At 40.8% G+C, this 22,609-nt stretch overlaps 1 protein-coding gene across 1 annotated transcript in view; it reads right to left on the bottom strand.

The window, feature by feature from the left end:
* LOC131545248 (indoleamine 2,3-dioxygenase 2-like) overlaps positions 1-11,070 on the bottom strand; it is a 40,592-nt gene extending 29,522 nt beyond the window's left edge. The window contains exons 1-2 of the mRNA XM_058783888.1: positions 10,924-11,070; positions 2,944-3,039 (exon numbers count right to left, since the gene is read on the bottom strand). Coding sequence (XP_058639871.1) covers positions 2,944-3,039; positions 10,924-11,019 — 192 coding nt within the window. The 5' untranslated portion in view covers positions 11,020-11,070. The remainder of the gene's footprint in view (positions 1-2,943; positions 3,040-10,923) is intronic.
* Between the last annotated feature and the right edge of the window lie 11,539 nt (positions 11,071-22,609).

Raw genomic sequence — 22,609 nt, 5'->3', positions numbered from 1 at the left:
TACCCCAAAAGGGTCTCGCCCCTATTTTGATAGCTCCACCCCACACATAGGTGGGGCAATGATTAGTTCTGTGAAACAAAGCAAAACCAATGTTACTCACCTATCGAGAAGAAACAAAGCAACCTCAGCATCCAATCGCCGGCCTTCCCACTCCTTGAGTTCTCTCCGGCGCTGGAAAGCTGATCTGATATTTACACGGGTCCTACTTCTTGCCTTATCGTAACACCGTGTCTACACCGGATGCGAGTGCCGCATCGCGACACGACAAATCCCCAACAGTAAACTGCTGCCGTGTTCTATTTATGACCTATTGATACAAATTTCAAATGATTTTCAATGGTCGCTTTGTCGCGTCCAGTGTAGACTGACTTCAGTTGTTGCGTCGCGACAGTGTCGCGTCCAGTGTAGACACGGTGTTAGCCTTCTTTTGTTCCGCAGACGTTTTTCTCTTTTGTTTTTTATCCGCCTCTATCTTTCTGTCATCGCTCGGCTCGTCTAATGTCCGTCATATGCACTGAGCGCTCACTCCTCCGCATAATGAGTAGACACGCCCCTGATTACTGCTGATTGGCTACAAGTTTGTTTTGGTACTCAGCCCGACTCAGTTTTCTAAAGCCTTTTTGAAAAAATACATACCCCACCTTTAAATGATAAACAAATGTTTTTATTGAAGTTTAGTAAATCATAAAAATAATATAAAATTGGCCTTATTTTGGGTAAATAAAAGATAGTTTGTATAAATAATACTTTGTGAAATGAAGTTGAAATGTGACATTAGTAAGTACACAAGTTCATTACTTTTCAAGTTGTTAAGAGTTCACATAGATTTAATTGTTTACATCAATGAAATTCAAAATGAATAATTATGTTACTTAAATTTCTTGGGGTTAACATACAGCTAATCCATATGTATTTATCTGGATGTTTCAACTGTTGAAAAACAATTACAGAAACAATTTTCTCTGTGCAGGTAACACTCTTTCACTATGTTCTTAGTATGAAAGATCATACATCCTGAATTCTGAGGCGCAAAGAATGGCAAGAGATGAGTTCTGCCACATTTCTGGCAATGACCAAGGGGTATTCCCGAGGGAAATCCACTGCGAATGATCAGGGTCTCACAACGGTGTGTTCGCGCCCTAGACATGTGGAAGAAACCTTGGTTCTTGCATCAGGGCCCGATGCTGGGAGCTCCGTGCTGCCAGTTATCGTTAGTGACAGACGCATCTCTCCGGTTGGGGAGCAGTCATGTGTGGCCGCTCAGCCCGCGGTCTGTGGAGCGGTCGCCAATCTCACTTGGCACATCAACTGCCTGGAGATGCTGGCCGTGTTTCGAGCACTGAAACACTTTCTCCCAGACCTGAGAGATCATCATGTGTTGGTGTGCACCAACAACACAGCGGTGGTCTCTTATATCAACCACCAGGGGGTCTGCGCTCGCGCCCATTGTACAAACTGGCACATCAAATCCTCCTGTCATCCCAGGACAAGTTCCTACGGGAGTTCTGACAAGAGTGCGCCAGGACGGTGTTCGCCTACTGTTAGTAGCCCCGTTCTGGCCAGGCCGAGTATGGTTGTCGGACCTGATCATCCTCCTAGACGGCTCTCCATGGGAGATTCCAGTCAGGAGGGATCTCCTCTCACAGGCAGGGGGCGCCATTCTGCACCCCCACCTGGAGTTATGGAAACTGTGGGAGTGGCCAGTCGTATACACAACTGGTCCAAGATGATGATTCCCCGCAGTGCATCATGGAAATGCGGAAATGCAGGTCATCATACATTAGCCAGCATTAAAACATGTTGCAACCCGTCAGAAACAATTAGCATTAGAAATGACAACTAAATTATTATAACTTTAATTAATTAAAGGTGGGGTAAGTGATTTCTGGTAGCCAATGTTGATATTTCAAATAACCAAAACAAACACGCCTCTACCCCAAAAGGGTCTCGCCCCTATTTTGATAGCTCCACCCCACACATAGGTGGGGCAATGATTAGTTCTGTGAAACAAAGCAAAACCAATGTTACTCACCTATCGAGAAGAAACAAAGCAACCTCAGCATCCAATCGCCGGCCTTCCCACTCCTTGAGTTCTCTCCGGCGCTGGAAAGCTGATCTGATATTTACACGGGTCCTACTTCTTGCCTTATCGTAACACCGTGTCTACACCGGATGCGAGTGCCGCATCGCGACACGACAAATCCCCAACAGTAAACTGCTGCCGTGTTCTATTTATGACCTATTGATACAAATTTCAAATGATTTTCAATGGTCGCTTTGTCGCGTCCAGTGTAGACTGACTTCAGTTGTTGCGTCGCGACAGTGTCGCGTCCAGTGTAGACACGGTGTTAGCCTTCTTTTGTTCCGCAGACGTTTTTCTCTTTTGTTTTTTATCCGCCTCTATCTTTCTGTCATCGCTCGGCTCGTCTAATGTCCGTCATATGCACTGAGCGCTCACTCCTCCGCATAATGAGTAGACACGCCCCTGATTACTGCTGATTGGCTACAAGTTTGTTTTGGTACTCAGCCCGACTCAGTTTTCTAAAGCCTTTTTGAAAAAATACATACCCCACCTTTAAATGATAAACAAATGTTTTTATTGAAGTTTAGTAAATCATAAAAATAATATAAAATTGGCCTTATTTTGGGTAAATAAAAGATAGTTTGTATAAATAATACTTTGTGAAATGAAGTTGAAATGTGACATTAGTAAGTACACAAGTTCATTACTTTTCAAGTTGTTAAGAGTTCACATAGATTTAATTGTTTACATCAATGAAATTCAAAATGAATAATTATGTTACTTAAATTTCTTGGGGTTAACATACAGCTAATCCATATGTATTTATCTGGATGTTTCAACTGTTGAAAAACAATTACAGAAACAATTTTCTCTGTGCAGGTAACACTCTTTCACTATGTTCTTAGTATGAAAGATCATACATCCTGAATTCTGAGGCGCAAAGAATGGCAAGAGATGAGTTCTGCCACATTTCTGGCAATGTCCATCCAGGGGTTGTAGAACACCGGCAGGTCTGTCTGAAACACAATGTATATTTATATATATATATATATATATATATATATATATGTGTATGTATGTGTGTGTATGTGTATACAGTATGTATGTATATGTCTATAATGTATATGTGACCCTGGACCACAAAACCAGGAATAAGGGTCAATTTTTCGAAATTGAGAATAAATAAGCTTTCCATTGATTTTACAAATTTAAATTTACAAAATATCTTCATGGAACATGTTCTTTACTTAATGTCCTAATGATTTTTGGCATAAAAGAAAAATTGATCATTTTGACCCATACAATGTATTTTTGGCTATTGCTACAAATATACCCCAGCGACTTAAGACTGGTTTTGTGGTCCAGGGTCACATATGTCTATAATCTATATAATGTATATTTATATAATACATTCCATAACAATGTAATGAACAATTAATAAGAATATATATTGTTACATCATAATATAAATACTTAACTAAAATATTTTTCATTCTAATTACTTTTATGCAAATGTTTTGATTAAAAAAAAAATCGATAACACTTTATTTTAAGGTGTCCATAATACTGAGTAATTACATAGTTAAGTACTTAGTAGCAGCCGTTGTACTTACATGAAATAAAATGTACTTACCATGTAACTAAGTTATGAAATAGCCTGTACTTACAGTTTGTAATTATGTACAGTATCTCACAGAAGTGAGTACACCCCTCACATTTTTGTAAATATTTCATTATATCTTTTCATGTGACAACACTGAAGAAATGACACTTTGCTACAATGTAAAGTAGTGAGTGTACAGCTTGTCTAACAGTGTAAATTTGCTGTCCCCTCAAAATAACTCAACACACAGCCATTAACGTCTAAACCGCTGGCCACAAAAGTGAGTACACCCCTAAGTGAAAATGTCCAAATTGGGCCCAATTAGCCATTTTCTCTCCCCAGTGTCATGTGACTCATTAGTGTTACAAGGTCTCAGGTGTGAATGGGGAGCATGTGTGTTAAATTTGGTGTTATCGCTCTCACTCTCTCATACTGTTCAGAGTATGAAAAGACAATGCAGAAAAGCTGAGCGGATGTGGCGGAAGACAAAACTTGAAATTCACTATAGCATCTATAAAGACAGCCTTCATGCTTTCAATGTGGAACTAGCCACAGCTAGACAGACCTTCTTCTCAAACCTTATAAACAGTAACCTAAACAACTCTCGCACTCTTTTTGCTACTGTGGAGAGACTGACAAACCCCCCAAGTCAAATTCCCAGTGAAATGCTCTCCGACAGTAAATGCAATGAGTTTGCTTCCTTCTTTTCTGAGAAGATCAATAATATCAGAAAGGAGATTGGCATATCTAGTTTTGCAGAGGTCACACAGATTCGACCGCAATTTCAAAAAGAAGTGACTATGTCTGTTTTTGAAGCAATTGATCACAAAATTTTGAAAGAAATAGTACAGCACCTTACATCGTCAACATGCTATCTTGACACACTTCCCACATCTTTTTTCAAAAGTGTGCTTAACTGTTTAGAAGCAGATCTCTTAGAAGTGGTGAACGCTTCACTTCTTACTGGGACTTTTCCAAACTCCTGAAAACTGCAGTTGTTAAGCCCCTTCTGAAAAAGCGCAATCTTGATAACACAATGTTGAACAACTATAGACCAATATCAAATCTTCCTTTCATAGGTAAGATTATTGAAAAGGTAGTTTTTAATCAGCTGAACAACTACTTAAACTCAAATGGATACCTGGACAATTTTCAATCTGGTTTCCGAGCACATCATAGCACAGAGACCGCGCTTATTAAGATAATAAATGATATTCGCTTCAATTCTGATTCTGGCAAAATATCAGTGCTGGTACTACTAGATCTTAGTGCTGCGTTTGACACTGTTGATCATAACATACTTCTAGAGAGACTGGAAAACTGGGTTGGGCTTTCTGGTATGGTACTCAAATGGTTCAGGTCATACTTAGAAGAGAGAGGTTATTATGTGAGTATAGGAGAGCATAAGTCTAAGTGGACGTCCATGACATGCGGAGTCCCACAAGGCTCAATTCTTGCACCACACTTGTTTAACCTGTATATGCTCCCACTAAGTCAAATAATGAGAAGAACCAAATTGCCTATCACAGCTATGCTGATGATACCCAGATTTACCTAGCCTTATCTCCAAATGACTCCCTCTGTTAATGCATTGATGAAATAAACTGTTGGATGTGCCAGAACTTTCTTCAGTTAAACAAGGAGAAAACTGAAGTCATTGCATTTGGAAACAAAGATGAAGTTCTCAAGGTGAATGCATACCTTGACTTTAGGGGTCAATCAACTAAAACCAAGTCAAAAATCTTGGGGTGATTCTGGAGACAGACCTTAGTTTTAGTAGTCATGTCAAAGCAGTAACTAAATCAGCATACTATCATCTCAAAAACATTGCAAGAATTAGATGTTTTGTTTCCAGTCAAGACTTGGAGAAACTTGTTCATGCCTTTATCACCAGCAGGGTGGATTATTGTAATGGTCTCCTCACTGGCCTTCCAAAGAAGACCATTAGACAGCTGCAGCTCATCCAGAACGCTGCTGCCAGGATTCTGACTAGAACCAGAAAATTTGAGCATATCACACCAGTCCTCAGGTCCTTACACTGGCTTCCAGTTACATTTAGGATTGATTTTAAAGTATTTTTACTTGTTTATAAATCTCTAAATGGCCTAGGACCTAAATACATTGGAGATATGCTCACTGAATATAAACCTAACAGACCACTCAGATCATTAGGATCGAGTCAGTTAGAAATACCAAGGGTTTACACAAAACAAGGGGAGTCTGCTTTTAGCTATTATGCCACCCGCAGTTGGAACCAGCTTCCAGAAGAGATCAGATGTGCTAAAACATTAGCTACATTTAAATCCAGACTCAAAACTCATGTTTAGCTGTGCATTTGTTGAATGAGCACTGTGCTACGTCCGAACTGATTGCACTATGTATAATCATTTTCTATTCTTAAATGTTTTAAATTCTTTTAAATACATTTTAAATCACTTTGTTTTTATTGTTGTGATTATTATTATTTTTAACTCATTATTATTTTTAATTATTATTTCACTTCCTTTTATGTAAAGCACTTTGAATTACCACTTGCCTTGCCTTACTGGTCACTGGACGTTCAACATGGCACCTCATGGCAAAGAACTCTCTGAGGATCTGAAAAAAAGAATTGTTGCTCTACATAAAGATGGCGTAGGCTATAAGAAGATTGCCAAGATCCTGAAACTGAGCTGCAGCACGGTGGCCAAGACCATACAGTGGTTTAACAGGACAGGTTCCACTCAGAACGGGCCTCGCCATGGTCGACCAAAGAAGTTGAGTGCACGTGCTCAGCGTCATATCCAGAGGTTGTGTTTGGGAAATAGACGTATGAGTGCTGCCAGCATTGCTGCAGAGGTTGAAGGGATGGGGGCTCAGCCTGTCAGTGCTCAGACCATACGCCGCACACTGCATCAAATTGGTCTGCATGGCTGTCGTCCCAGAAGGAAGCCTCTTCTAAAGATGATGCACAAGAAAGCCCTCAAACAGTTTGCTGAAGACAAGCAGACTAAGGACATGGATTACTGGAACCATGTCCTGTGGTCTGATGAGACCAAGATAAACTTATTTGGTTCAGATGCTTTCAATGTGGAACTAGCCACAGCTAGACAGACCTTCTTCTCAAACCTTATAAACAGTAACCTAAACAACTCTCGCACTCTTTTGCTACTGTGGAGAGACTGACAAACCCCCAAGTCAAATTCCCAGTGAAATGCTCTCCGACAGTAAATGCAATGAGTTTGCTTCCTTCTTTTCTGAGAAGATCAATAATATCAGAAAGGAGATTGGCATATCTAGTTTTGCAGAGGTCACACAGATTCGACCGCAATTTCAAAAAGAAGTGACTATGTCTGTTTTTGAAGCAATTGATCACAAAATTTTGAAAGAAATAGTACAGCACCTTACATCGTCAACATGCTATCTTGACACACTTCCCACATCTTTTTTCAAAAGTGTGCTTAACTGTTTAGAAGCAGATCTCTTAGAAGTGGTGAACGCTTCACTTCTTACTGGGACTTTTCCAAACTCCCTGAAAACTGCAGTCGTTAAGCCCCTTCTGAAAAAGCGCAATCTTGATAACACAATGTTGAACAACTATAGACCAATATCAAATCTTCCTTTCATAGGTAAGATTATTGAAAAGGTAGTTTTTAATCAGCTGAACAACTACTTAAACTCAAATGGATACCTGGACAATTTTCAATCTGGTTTCCGAGCACATCATAGCACAGAGACCGCGCTTATTAAGATAATAAATGATATTCGCTTCAATTCTGATTCTGGCAAAATATCAGTGCTGGTACTACTAGATCTTAGTGCTGCGTTTGACACTGTTGATCATAACATACTTCTAGAGAGACTGGAAAACTGGGTTGGGCTTTCTGGTATGGTACTCAAATGGTTCAGGTCATACTTAGAAGAGAGAGGTTATTATGTGAGTATAGGAGAGCATAAGTCTAAGTGGACGTCCATGACATGCGGAGTCCCACAAGGCTCAATTCTTGCACCACACTTGTTTAACCTGTATATGCTCCCACTAAGTCAAATAATGAGGAAGAACCAAATTGCCTATCACAGCTATGCTGATGATACCCAGATTTACCTAGCCTTATCTCCAAATGACTCCCTCTGTTAATGCATTGATGAAATAAACTGTTGGATGTGCCAGAACTTTCTTCAGTTAAACAAGGAGAAAACTGAAGTCATTGTATTTGGAAACAAAGATGAAGTTCTCAAGGTGAATGCATACCTTGACTTTAGGGGTCAATCAACTAAAAACCAAGTCAAAAATCTTGGGGTGATTCTGGAGACAGACCTTAGTTTTAGTAGTCATGTCAAAGCAGTAACTAAATCAGCATACTATCATCTCAAAAACATTGCAAGAATTAGATGTTTTGTTTCCAGTCAAGACTTAGAGAAACTTGTTCATGCCTTTATCACCAGCAGGGTGGATTATTGTAATGGTCTCCTCACTGGCCTTCCAAAGAAGACCATTAGACAGCTGCAGCTCATCCAGAACGCTGCTGCCAGGATTCTGACTAGAACCAGAAAATTTGAGCATATCACACCAGTCCTCATGTCCTTACACTGGCTTCTAGTTACATTTAGGATTGATTTTAAAGTATTTTTACTTGTTTATAAATCTCTAAATGGCCTAGGACCTAAATACATTGGAGATATGCTCACTGAATATAAACCTAACAGACCACTCAGATCATTAGGATCGAGTCAGTTAGAAATACCAAGGGTTTACACAAAACAAGGGGAGTCTGCTTTTAGCTATTATGCCACCCGCAGTTGGAACCAGCTTCCAGAAGAGATCAGATGTGCTAAAACATTAGCTACATTTAAATCCAGACTCAAAACTCATGTTTAGCTGTGCATTTGTTGAATGAGCACTGTGCTACGTCCGAACTGATTGCACTATGTATAATCATTTTCTATTCTTAAATGTTTTAAATTCTTTTTAAATACATTTTTAAATCACTTTGTTTTTATTGTTGTGATTATTATTATTTTTAACTCATTATTATTTTTAATTATTATTTCACTTCCTTTTATGTAAAGCACTTTGAATTACCACTTGCCTTGCCTTACTGGTCACTGGACGTTCAACATGGCACCTCATGGCAAAGAACTCTCTGAGGATCTGAAAAAAAGAATTGTTGCTCTACATAAAGATGGCGTAGGCTATAAGAAGATTGCCAAGATCCTGAAACTGAGCTGTAGCACGGTGGCCAAGACCATACAGTGGTTTAACAGGACAGGTTCCACTCAGAACGGGCCTCGCCATGGTCGACCAAAGAAGTTGAGTGCACGTGCTCAGCGTCATATCCAGAGGTTGTGTTTGGGAAATAGACGTATGAGTGCTGCCAGCATTGCTGCAGAGGTTGAAGGGATGGGGGCTCAGCCTGTCAGTGCTCAGACCATACGCCGCACACTGCATCAAATTGGTCTGCATGGCTGTCGTCCCAGAAGGAAGCCTCTTCTAAAGATGATGCACAAGAAAGCCCTCAAACAGTTTGCTGAAGACAAGCAGACTAAGGACATGGATTACTGGAACCATGTCCTGTGGTCTGATGAGACCAAGATAAACTTATTTGGTTCAGATGGTGTCAAGCGTGTGTGGCGGCAACCAGGTGAGGAGTACAAAGACAAGTGTGTCTTGCGCAAGGTCTCTAACATCCACCAGCTCTGTGATGTCGTCATGGAGGAGTGGAAGAGGACCCCAGTGGCAATCTGTGAAGCTCTGGTGAACTCCATGCCTCAGAGGGTTAAGGTAGTGCTGGAAAATAATGGTGGCCACACATAATATTGACACTCACTTTTGTGGCCAGTGGTTTAGACATTAATGGCTGTGTCTTGAGTTATTCTGAAGGGATGGCAAATTTACACTGTTATACAAGCTGTACACTCACTACTTTACATTGCAGCAAAGTGTCATTTCTTCAGTGTTGTCACATTAAAAGATATAATAAAATATTTACAAAAATGAGAGGGGTGTACTCACTTCTGTGAGATACTGTAGATGTAATAGGCAGCTACTGTTACATATATGTAACAGACCGAGTCTGTTATACAGATACTTATGTAACCAAAAATTGTTACATATGTGTTGCAGACTTTATACAACGTAATTATAAATGTAAGTACACATACATAAGCTACTTAAAATAAAGTGTATCAAGATTGTACTTAAGTGTATTTCATGTGTATCTATACTGTCCACCTTCTCCAGCTGCACCTTAGTTTGATTTAACCCACCAGTACACAGCTTAAATACATGTAATACCTTTCTAATTACATTAAAATTACAAAATATTACACAGGCATAAACTACTTAACATAAAGTGTATCAAGATTGTACTTAAGTGTACTTCATGTGTATCTATACTGTACACCTTATCCAGCTGCACCTTAGTTTGATTTAACCCACTAGTACACACCTTAAATACATGTAATATATTTCTAATACAGAATATTACACAGCCATAAGCTACTTAAAATAAAGTGTATCAAGATTGTACTTAAGTGTACAAGTAGCTGTATAAGAGACTCGGCCTGTTACATATGTGTAACAGTAGCTGCCTATTACATCTACATAATTACAAACTATAAGTACAGGCTGTTCCATAACTTAGTTACATGGTAAGTACATTTTATTTCATGTAAGTACAACGGCTACTACTAAGTAGTTTTTAGGTATTTATCATGACACCTTAAAATAAAGTGTTACCAAAAAATCCTATGTATACTGAATAGTTAATTTACCTCAGATCATGTTATGACTCCTAGAAATTAACAGCTAAAATAATAGAAACAGCTAAAAATTAACTGCATTTGTCACCAAATTTACATCAAAGTCATCTTACAAATCTTTCTTAGAGCACTGTCTAGCTCTCTTAGATTCTGATCATACAATTCATAATCAAAAACTTAAAATTGTGTCTTTGGAGAGAAAAGTTTTGTATTTTCCTATTTACCATTAAAGCGCATATATACAGGTCACTCATGCATATGTCAAAGTCTAATGCTTTCATATACAAATATCTGTCTTACTGTATCTGAAAATATATGACTATACAGTACATGAATGTAAATTAAAGTTTATTAAATTCTCACCAGCCCAGTGACACTTTCAGCTTACACTTTCAGTAATAAACAAACTGTAACTGTGTACCTGAGAGCAAATATTATTATTATTATTACTACTACTATTTTGTCATAAATTTGCCTTTTCCCTGCCTGATCATTCCCCTATTTATTACATTCTTTCTACAATGTTACAATTTGCGAAGAAAAAAGAATGACCTACCAGAGGCTCAGGAAGAATAAACCCGCAACCCTCATTGATGTGAAACTGTCTGAAAGACAATGGTGTCTCTGTATTTTTCACTTTAGTGCCCATCATTTTTAGTACAACACTTGTGACTGACTCTCCGTTTAGCAAGCGCTGGGTGTATTGCACTGTCACTACTCTGTAGCTGGAAGTGGAATGAACCTTTATCTGCCAGGCAATAGCACTTTCACTTTCTTTTTTTTTTTTCTTCTTCTTTTTCTCTTCTACCATGATTAACAATGATCTTTCCTCGCTTCCCCTTTCAGAAATCAGAGAGATAATAGTGTACTAAGCAGGCCCGGAGTGGCCATCAGGTGATGGGGTGGGTGGGCTGCTTATATATTGGGCTGGCAGCACCACTTAGACATAATTGCAGTTTCACATGGGACATGGCATATGTCTGGTTAATTTTTGAAGAGAGACTCAAAGAAAGCAGCAAATCGCAGGTGGTTTTGTTTGCAGTGAAAATGGTGTGCAATATTGTAAGTAATATGTATAATATTTAAAGCAGCCACGAAGAGCTGTGCAAGCATTGGGATTTTAGGAGTAGGAGGACACATGCCACTGCTTCCACATGCACATCTCTTTGTAAACATTATGGCATGTGCGCCTAAATATCCCACTTTCTCCGCTTTCTCTCTATACTTCAAAAAAAAAAAAAAAGTGATTTAACAAAGATGGCCATGTTACAGGAAAATGTCATATCATTTTAGTTTTAAAAAAGCATAATAATGTGTAATAAATTCTGTGCTTAATCAAGTAAAATATTCCTTTCTAAAGGTAGGGTGGATTTGTGTAATGTGGGACACTGACTAATTTACATTTACATTTACATTTAATCATTTAGCAGACGCTTTTATCCAAAGCGACGTACAAATGAGAACAATAGAAGCAATCAGACCATCGAGAGTGCAGCAGTATACAAGTGCCATGACAAGTCTCAGTTAGTCCAGCACAGTAGACGTAGCTAGTTTTTTTTTTTTCAGACAGACAGACATAATAGGTAAGTGTTAGTGTTAGTATTAGTTGGTCAGGTGCTGGCGAAAAAGATGTGTCTTTAGATGATTTTTGAAAATGGCTAAAGACTCAGCTTTACGAATTGAGATCGGGAGGTCATTCCACCAGATGGGCACAGTCCAGGAAAAGGTCCGTGAGAGAGATTTGGTACCTCTTTGTGATGGCACCACAAGGCGTCGTTCACTTGCAGAACGCAAGCTTCTGGAGGGTGCATAAATTTGAACTAGTGAGTTTAGATATATTGGTGCAGTGCTAGTTGTCGTCTTGTAGGCAAACATCAGTACCTTGAATTTGATGCGAGCGGCTATTGGTAGCCAGTGCAACCTGATGAAGAGACGGGTAACGTGAGCCTTCCTCGGTTCATTAAAGACCACTCTGGCTGCTGCATTCTGGATCAGTTGTAGAGGCTTGATAATATTTGTGGGAAGGCCTGCCAAGAGCGCGTTACAATAGTCCAGTCTGGACAGAACCAGAGCTTGGACAAGGAGTTGTGCAGCTTGCTCAGACAGGAAGGGTCTAATCTTCCTAATGTTGTATAAGACAAATCTGCAGGACCGGACCGTTGTAGCAATATGGTCTGTGAAGCTTAACTGATCATCTATCACAACTCCAAGGTTCCTGGCTGTCCTGGAAGGAGTTATGGTTGACGAACCCAGCTGTATAGAGAAGTTGTGGTGGAGTGATGGGTTGGCTGAAACCACGAGCAGTTCTGTCTTGGCAAGGTTGAGCTGAAGGCGATGGTCTTTCATCCAGCTAGAGATGTCACTCAGACAAGATGCAATGCGAGCAGCTACCGTCGGATCATCTGGTAGGAATGAGAGGTAGAGTTGAGTGTCATCAGCATAGCAGTGATAAGAAAAGCCATGCTTCTGAATGACCGATCCTAGTGACGACATGTAGATGGAGAAAAGAAGTGGTCCAAGCACTGAGCCTTGAGGAACCCCAGTAGCCAGAAGTTGTGACTTTGAAACCTCACCCCTCCAAGACACCCTGAAGGACCTATCTGAGAGGTAAGACTCGAACCACAGGAGCGCGGTTCCTGAGATGCCCATCATTCTGAGAGTGGACAGGAAGATCTGATGGTTAACTGTGTCAAAAGCAGTAGACAGGTCCAGTAAGATGAGTACAGAGGATTTGGAAGCCGCTCTTGCCAGTCTCAGGGCTTCTGTAACCGAGAGTAGGGCAGTCTCAGTAGAGTGGCCGCTTCTGAAGCCAGATTGGTTGTCATCCAGAAGATTGTTCTGTGCAAGAAACAAAGAGAGTTGGTTGAACACAACTCGCTCAAGTGTCTTTGCAATGAATGGAAGAAGGGATACCGGTCTGTAGTGTTCTAAAAGTGCTGGATTTAGAGAGGGTTTTTTAAGCAGTGGGGTTACCCGAGCCTGCTTAAATGCTGTGGGAAATGTACCAGAGTGAAGAGAGGTGTTGATAATGTGAGTAAGCGCAGGTATGACTGAAGAAGAAATGGCCTGAAGGAGGTGAGTGGGGATAGGATCTAGCGGACAGGTAGTGGGATGATTGTAAAGGATGAGTTTGGAGACCTCCGCCTCCGAGAGAGGAGAGAAGGAGGTGAGAGAGTGTGTATTTGTTGGTAAGAAGTTATCAGTTTGTGGTGGGAGGAATTGGTCACTGATGGTTATTGAAATCACTTGACTTTCTGGAAATTATGTCAGAAATGTGGCTATGAAAATCATCAAACAAGAAGTACCTCTTGTAAAGTTCACTGAAATGACAGTGGCATAGGATTTAGACACAATTAATTTTAAGGATATAAATCTGTTATAAATAAAACAATGTTCTAAATTGTTATCAAATTATATGTGATGTATTTGTACATCAAAAGTTGCAATAATATTGTTAAAATGTGTTAAGAATATTTTCTATTTGAAGCAATCTTTGACATCCCACTTTAGAAAAGGATGTTTTCAAAAGTGGGACAGCATGTTTTGACTAATGTGGGACAGTCAAATATACTATGTTATTCAATTGATAAAATGTGCATTAAGAAAGTTAAATATCATATATGTATTTTTGTTATAATGCAGCAATATTATTTGTTTTAAGATCCACATTCAAAATTTAGAGACTAGAGGACAAAGGGATCCTGGACCGTGATGAGTCCATGACTGGCCAGGACTGCTTATTTCTGTTATGAAGTGTTTTTACCATTACAATTTTTTATTTATTTATTTTTTTCTTACATTTGGCAGACGCTTTTATCCAAAGCGACTTACATTGCATTCAAGTTACAGTTTTTACATTTAATCAGCTCTTGCTTTCCCTGGGAATTGAACCCATGATCTTGGCGTTGCTAGTGCCATGCTCTACTATTTGAGCTACAGGAAATCACAATTTGCTTAACACAAGCTTTTGAAAAAAGAAGTTTAATATTAGAAGTTTATAGAAGTTGAATAACAGTTTTAAAGGCATTCCATGTTCCAAATTTTTCATATTTTAAAAGATTATGAAATCATTTTGCTATCTTTATTAAGTTCAATTTTACAGTTTTGACTTTATTACATGGTTATTATTATTGTTACTGCCAGAAATCTGACATTTTAAAAATAAATTATTTTAAATAATATAAGATTTATGTGTTATATAATTGTATTTAACATTCCATATATGAACATATAGGTTACAATTTTTTTAGACTTATGAAGACAGCAAACACACTGTGGGCCTACTAAATTAATTAAGCAAACATGAGTATGCACATTTAACCATGAGTGTCAAGTTTACTTTGTGAAAATTTTACTATTTATAACCCAAAACATAGTGTCCCAGATTTGAGCATGAGCTGTCCCACATTAGAAAATCCACAAATTCTTAAATGATTTGGCACAAGGAGCACTAATATATGTGCCATTTCCCCTTTAATTACAATATAGAGAACATCTTGGGGATTTCATAATGATATAACATTGTATATATTATTTTGGCTTCATATGGAAATATGATGCACAAGTCAAAATTTCAAAAAGTGTCCCACATTACCCTAATCCACCCTACTTTTTGTGTTCTATTTGATGCTTTCTCTTTTAACACAAAATGACTAAGACATTTGATGTGTGATTCTTTTGTGATGCTCTTATTTTATCATCACATTGTGTAATTAATTACATTAAAAATTTTGCTTGACAAAATAAAGTTATCACTTCTATATTGAAAGATAATAACATTTACTCTATTCTTTATTTATCCTGAACTTTGCTATAAAGTTCAATGGAGCATGTGCCAACTCACCAGACCAGTGGAACATCTTTAGAAGAAGTTTTCACATTCTTTGATATGCATGCACTACTGATTCTGCATCTTTACCAGCATGATACCTGATGTCGTCACTCTTCTTCACTTATCAATCCTTATCAGTTGTGTTTACTGAAATGTTTCTAAAGCAGGTAAATGTTAATCATTTCTGTTTCTGGTACAGACTGCATAGCCTTAAGCCTATGAGGCTGTCACGTGATGAGAGAGTAGCAGGGTGCAGAGCTTGTGGCTGTTCAGCCTAGAAATATGTAGCAAATTAGTTCAAATGGGTACATAATCACAATTAATTTTATTGAGATCGGCAAACTGGTAAGTATGGCAGGATGAGTGAGAGGGTAACTGAGATATAGATGAACGATAAAGGATATCTTGATGTTGGTTGCGTTGCCAGGCACTCGTGGAGGACTGGATGAGCACACACCTCAGGCTGACTCCGAAGGCGAGCTGGGGCGACGGTAGAAGACAGACAGGCGTAGGAGATACGGAGGACCACCGATGAACTGGGACAGAAGGTAAGTACTCGACAGGTAAGTTTCTGAGCATAGAAGGTGAGAGTCCACTTCGTGTAATCGAGATCGGACAATGACGGATGTGAGGTGTGTGCTTAAGTAGGGCTGATCTAATGAGTGTTGATGAGGTGCAGGTGGCTTGGTTTAAAACTCAGGTGACTGTGATCGCTGTGTGAGATTGGTGGTGGAGCCTGGTTGATCCGTGACATTACCCCCCTCTCCACGGCCCGCTCCTGAGGGCCGAGGTAACCGATGCCGTGGTGGTCTACCTCTGGTTCTGGGCGCTGGGCGATTGGGGAAGTTTGAGTGGAATTCCTCCATCAGAGCTGGATCCAGGATGTCGTCTCTGGGAATCCATGACCTCTCCTCCGGTCCATACCCCTCCCAATCCACGAGGTATTCCAGCCTACCACCACGGCGTCGGGAATCCAGGATGGTTCTAACCTCGTAGACTGCTCCGTCTTCCAGAATCAGTGGGAGAGGGGGTTCCGTGGTCCGGCCAAGCTCTGTGGGTGAAGAGACAGGAGAGTGGTAAGGTTTGAGGAGTGAGATGTGGAAGGTGGGGTGAATCTTGTATTGAGGGGGGAGTTTAAGTTGAAACTTGACCGGGTTTATCTGCTTCTGGATGACGAAGGGGCCAATGTATCTGGGAGCGAGCTTCTTACAGGGCAGGCGCAATCTGATGTCTCGTGTAGACAGCCAGACCTTCTGACCAGGCTGGTAAGGAGGTGAGTCGGAGCGTCGAAGGTCTGCTGTCAATTTGCGCCTGCTCATAGCTCGAAGGTGGTGGTGTGCTTCGTCTCAGACCCTCTCGCTCTCTCGGAACCAGTGATCCACCGCAGGTACATCTGATGGTTCCCCGTTCCAGGGGAACAAAGGTGGATGGAAACCAAGCACGCACTGGAAGGGAGTGAGTCCAGTGGCTTGTTGACGAAGGGAGTTCTGGGCGTACTCGGCCCAGCCAATGAACTGGTTCCAAGAGTGCTGGTGGCCGTGGCAGAAGGTTCGTAGGAAACGTCCGATTTCCTGGATTTTTCTCTCCGTCTGCCCGTTGGTCTGCGGGTGGTATCCAGACGAGAGACTGACGGTCACACCTAGGAGCTTGAGGAAATTCTTCCATACTCTGGAGATGAATTGGGGTCCACTGTCGGATACGATATCCTCGGCAATGCCAAAATACCTGAACACGTGGTTAAACAGTAGTTCCGCCGTTTTCATGGCCGTGGGTAGGTTCTTGAGGGGGATCAACCGACAAGACTTGGAGAATATGTCCACAATGACCAGGATGCATGTGTTACCCTCCGATGCTGGTAAGTCGGTGACAAAGTCAACTCCTAGGTGTGACCATGGTCGATTGGGTACGGGCAGCGGGAGAAGTTTACCTGCGGGAAGGTGGCGAGGACTCTTGGACATGGGGCACTCTTCACAACCCTGGACGAACCTTCTCACATCCCTATCCATGTTCGGCCACCAGTAACGGTCTTTTAGTAGCGAGAGGGTCGCGTTGGCCCCAGGGTGGCCAGTGCCCAATGAGGAGTGCGCTGTATGGATGAGTTGAGTGCGTTGAAGCCGAGGAATATATTGTGCTTCCGGGGGGCAGCCCGGCGGAGTGGCCGTGGAGATGTTGGTTGAGGGAGTAAAATCTGGATTCCATTGGATGGGGTTGACAAACATATTTTCTGGGATGATGGAATTAGGTTCATCCTCTACTTCCTCAGGTGCATGGAGTCGTGACAGGGCATCGGCTTTGATGTTCTTGGGACCTGGGTTGTATGTTACCTTAAAATGGAAACGGGTGAAGAATAGCGCCCAGCGTGCTTGGCGTGGGTTGAGTCTTTTGGCCTCCTTAAGATATTGCAGGTTCTTATGATCAGTAAGCAAGGTGAAGGGGTGTTTAGCTCCCTCAAGCCAGTGTCTCCACTCCTCGTGGGCCAGCTTGATAGCTATGAGTTCCCGGTCTCCGAGGAAGTGTCCAGTAGGGTCACGAAGGCAGTCTTCCATTCGTCCCCCTCACGTATTCGGATGTGGTTGTATGCGCTGCGGAGGTCCAGCTTGGTGAAGATTGTGGCACCACAGAGATGTTCCAGGGCTGCAGGGACGAGAGGAAGTGGGTAGCGGAACTTCACTTCATCCTAAACTTAAAAAAAAAAAAAAAATTCTCTTTACTTATTCCTTCCTTTGGTAGTTTCTATTTATTTGAACAACGCCTGAGACTTGGTGTTGCAAGCACTTCGTCTGTCTGATTGCCTCTTCAAGAAGAATTGCTTTATGTATTCCCCAATTGTAAGTCGCTTTGGATAAAAGCGTCTGCAAAATGACTAAATCTAAATCTTCACAGTGATGTTGTTGAGTGACCGGTAATCGATACAGGGCCGCAAGCCTCCGTCCTTCTTGGCCACAAAAAAGAAACTGGAAGGAGCAGGGGAGGTGGAAGGGCAGATGTAACCCTGTTGGAGAGCCTCTTCTATATACTCCTCCATGGCCTTCTGCTCTGGGAGCGATAGGGGCTAGATTTTCCGTTTGCATGGGCTCTGTCTCTGGATCTGGAGGAAGGGAGGTCTCTGGGTGACGGTATGAGAAAGTGCAACGGTTCCAATAGTTTGGTTCATCGAAGCAAGCTTGCATGCGAGAGGAACACCGAATGGAGTGTTGGATCATATTTTCCAAACCAAAGCTGTCATCATAACTCGCCATTTGCAAGCAAAGTCTGGGCTCTAATCCTTGACGGTAAGTCATGATCAATAAGCGTTCATTCCAGCTGCTGGCCGCGGCGAGTGTTCGGAACCTCAGAGTATACTCCGTGATCGGCTGAGACCCCTGGCGGAGGTGATAGAGCTGGTCACTAGCGGTGGGATCCCCGTGAGGCCGCCCAAAGACTTCTCTGAAATGAGAAACAAAGTTATCAAATGATTCGGTAATATTACCGGCCTGAGCCCAGATCGTCTCTGCCCACTGCGATGCTTTGCCTGAAAGGAGGGAGATGAGGAAGGAAATTTTGGATCTATCCGTGGGGTAGAGGTGAGGTTGATTCTCAATGTAGAGTGAGCATTGTAGGAGAAAACCGTTGCTCTCCTCCGCCACACCACAGAATGGCGCTGGTTTGGCCATGGGACTGGCGGTTAACGGCGAAGAAGAAGTGGTGATGGTGGATACGGAGGTGATGGCCGGTGCCGGTGGAGGTGTAACGGTTAGGGCACAGCGTAGATTATCCATGAGCTCCTGGAAAGTGTCCGTCCGACTCATCCTGAATTACTCTGTAATGGTCTGATCTTCTGTTACGTGAAGCAGACCAGACACAGAGAATGATGGACAATATTGAGGAGTTTATTGAGATCGGCAAACTGGTAAGTATGGCAGGATGAGTGAGAGGGTAACTGAGATATAGATGAACGATAAAGGATATCTTGATGTTGGTTGCGTTGCCAGGCACTCGTGGAGGACTGGATGAGCACACACCTCAGGCTGACTCTAAAGGCGAGCTGGGGCGACGGTAGAAGACAGACAGGCGTAGGAGATACGGAGGACCACCGATGACCTGGGACAGAAGGTAAGTACTCGACAGGTAAGTTTCTGAGCATAGAAGGTGAGAGTCCACTTCGTGTAATCGAGATCGGACAATGACGGATGTGAGGTGTGTGCTTAAGTAGGGCTGATCTAATGAGTGTTGATGAGGTGCAGGTGGCTTGGGTTAAAACTCAGGTGACTGTGATCGCTGTGTGAGATTGGTGGTGGAGCCTGGTTGATTCGTGACACTAATCTGTTCGTCCAGTGAACATAAAATTTTTTCATTTTTTTTTTTACTCTATGAAATATTATTTTTGTGGTCACAAGACATAACATTCTTACAGTACTAATGCATTAGAGCATGTAGCAAGATTATCTCATTAAAGGGACTTTGTTTCCAAGTGGTGACCACAGAAACCAAACTCATGAAATTGTGCACACAAATTTTATTAACTAAAACACTAACACATAACTATTCTAAACAAACACATACACACACACATTCACGCATACATACATGGGGAAAAGGTGACGAAAAAGTGAATGGATGAACTGTTACAGAAACCAGGGAATGAAGCTATGAAAAGGAGTCAGTTAACCACTTAACCGCAGAATCATCAACCCCTTTGTAACAAAGGTGTTTAGTTTAGTCAAATGTACGATACTTGCACTGCCTTGGCCATTGAACAAGTGTCCAGATGCAGCCTAGAACGAAAGTGTTGATGGTTCAGTACTTAGATGGTGGTGAAGTTGCAACAGTTTCTTTTGGGTTGTAGACTGATGAACTTCAGAAGATGTTAGTCTGACCTGGTTGTAGTTGGGAGAGTTATTTCCCAGGTGGAAAGTTGCAACATGGCTGGTTGCAACTTTGGAGCCCTGCTGGCATGGGGGAGGTTCCGCGGCATTGTGGCTGGACTGGATGTCTCCAGTCTTCTCACTATGAACAGCAATCAGAAGAAGAGCTCACACTTTCTGAGTTTGGCTTGATCAATGAAAACGGTGTAATTTTTGGAGGGAAGAATTTTCTTTGTTTGAAAGCTGACTCATTTGCATGATCAGATTGGGCTGGCAGTTCGGTGTCCCTTTATCCACTGATTGGTGTATCATGTGTCCCGTTGAAGTTATAAAGACGTGGAAGAGACCATCATTCAAGAAATGAAGATCATTTTAATATGAATCTTGACACCAGTGAGGTTACACGATCTAATAATGCAATCATAAAGCATGCATAAAACACTATACAATACAGAATAAAATATACCAAACAGTAATAATATAATACTTAACATCAATTGCTCAAAGACAAATCTAAGAGTGAGAGATGCATACCTGACAGCAGAGAGACACACAGCAGCATGTGAGAGTTCTGGATGCAGAGCTCCGGAGTCTCACATACACTGTTCGGGGTTTTTTCTGGTTACAGAATCCCAACAACTGTTTTCCCACTTTCCCTTATATACCCAGACCGGAACAAAGAAATCTTCAAAACTGAGTTAAACAATACACCTTGTAAAGTTTCTGTATTATATTGATAAATATAAATAAATATATACAGTTAGGTCCATATATATTTGGACAATGACACGATTTTCATCATTTTGGCTCTGTATGCCACAAGAACAGAATTAAAAATAAAATAATCAAGATGAAATTGAAGTGCTTTAATTCAAGGGGTTGAACAAAAATATAACATACAATGCTTAGGAATTACAACCCTTTTATACACAGTCCCCCCATTTTCAGAGGCTCAAATGTAATTGGACAAATAAATATAATCATAAATATAATAATAATAATAATAATATTTTGTTAGTTGACAATCGTTTGCAGGCAATGACTGCCTTAAGTCTGGAACTCATGGACATCACCAGAGACTGGGTTTCCTCCTTTATTATTGTTGTGGATGAACCTTGCGGTCGGAGGCAAAAAGGACGACCAGAACAAGCAGAAATCTGTCCGTGGATAATTTTATTGTGCAGAAAGTATCAAAAATTCCATAGTGCAGAAAAATAGCACCTCAACAAAAATAAATCAAAGAAATAAATAAAAAACTGTACAATATTTGCAGCAAATATGTTTGTTCCAACAGTCTATTACTGTGCTAAACAGACTAATGTTGCTGCTACTAGGACACACTGTCTCTTGCCGTAGTGCTCTGGCCACGCTTATGCTACTTTCACCAGACCTTCACCTGTCTACTGATTGTTACGGCCACCATCTTAATGTCTTGGCCCCGCCTACCATGCTATCGGTAAGTCTAACATAAGATTTCACATAACATTTAGTCAAACATTTCTACACAGGACATACATAACCTCAATATAAACACAGTTTTCCTATAAGAAAGACAATAACACAAGAAACAACCAGATATACATTTGTGCAGATGTAACAAGGATTCGCCCAGTGACGTCCACAGAAACCATACCAGTGTTTGTTCAAGTGAAGGGAATGATATGTATAAATCAATAGGGGTGTGCAGCGGAGCCATTATTTGTATCTGTATCTGTGACAATCTCAAAATTATTTGTATCTGTATCTGTATTCGGATAGATCCGGAAGTGGGAGTGGCATAAACCGGAAGTTCATCAAATTACATGAAAATACCATGCAAATCTGTTCGATTAGTAGTTTTCATTTAACAAATATGCAGTGAATAACTAAAGAAAATATTCTTTGTTATTATTAAAATTATAACTTTGTAAATATCTTCTATTTAAAACTTTATCAAAAAATAAAAATAACTTTATTCTTCTTATTTTCCAGTGGAACTTTGTGTACAAATTTGACAAGAGACAAGCATCCACAATCTTAAATAAGAGCACTAGTAGATCTGTGATCATTTAGCAACGACTTTTTTTATCAACAGAGTGCAACAAATTATTTGGACCCTCCAAAAGCCTTGATCAAACATCGCTTTTCTTCGCCATTCACGAAAAGGGCTAATGTAATGCATTTTTACAGTTGGATTTCGAAAAGGTTTGAAGTTAGGACCGTTTTAGGATATTTTTGTCGAGTTGATATAACTCCAGACCAGTGGCACCAGAGTGCCAATAGCAACTGATTTGCGCTCATTTCATTCATATAGGCTATAGTTTACACTCATTCACTTTACACATCCAGGCCCATAGCCAGCTATGAGGTCCAGACCTCCGTAAATGTTTCATGTTCAAAAATAAAATTTGAAAACATGTGAAAAATTATTTAAAATCATGTCGATTAATAAATTCATGTGGCTGGCTCGCAGGAGTGAAGGAGCTTGGCGCAAGTGCAGCCTCCGCTCCACCATGTTGCCAGATCTAGTTATTATAGGCGTCGCTGGATTTGTTTTAATACTTAATGTAACAGAGTTAATAAAGTAA

Source organism: Onychostoma macrolepis, chromosome 08, assembly GCF_012432095.1.
Source record: "Onychostoma macrolepis isolate SWU-2019 chromosome 08, ASM1243209v1, whole genome shotgun sequence".
In the NCBI taxonomy this organism is placed as follows: Eukaryota; Metazoa; Chordata; class Actinopteri; order Cypriniformes; family Cyprinidae; genus Onychostoma; species Onychostoma macrolepis.
The sequence above is the reverse complement of the archived record's forward strand: the minus strand, read 5'-3'. Positions and strand labels throughout refer to the sequence as shown.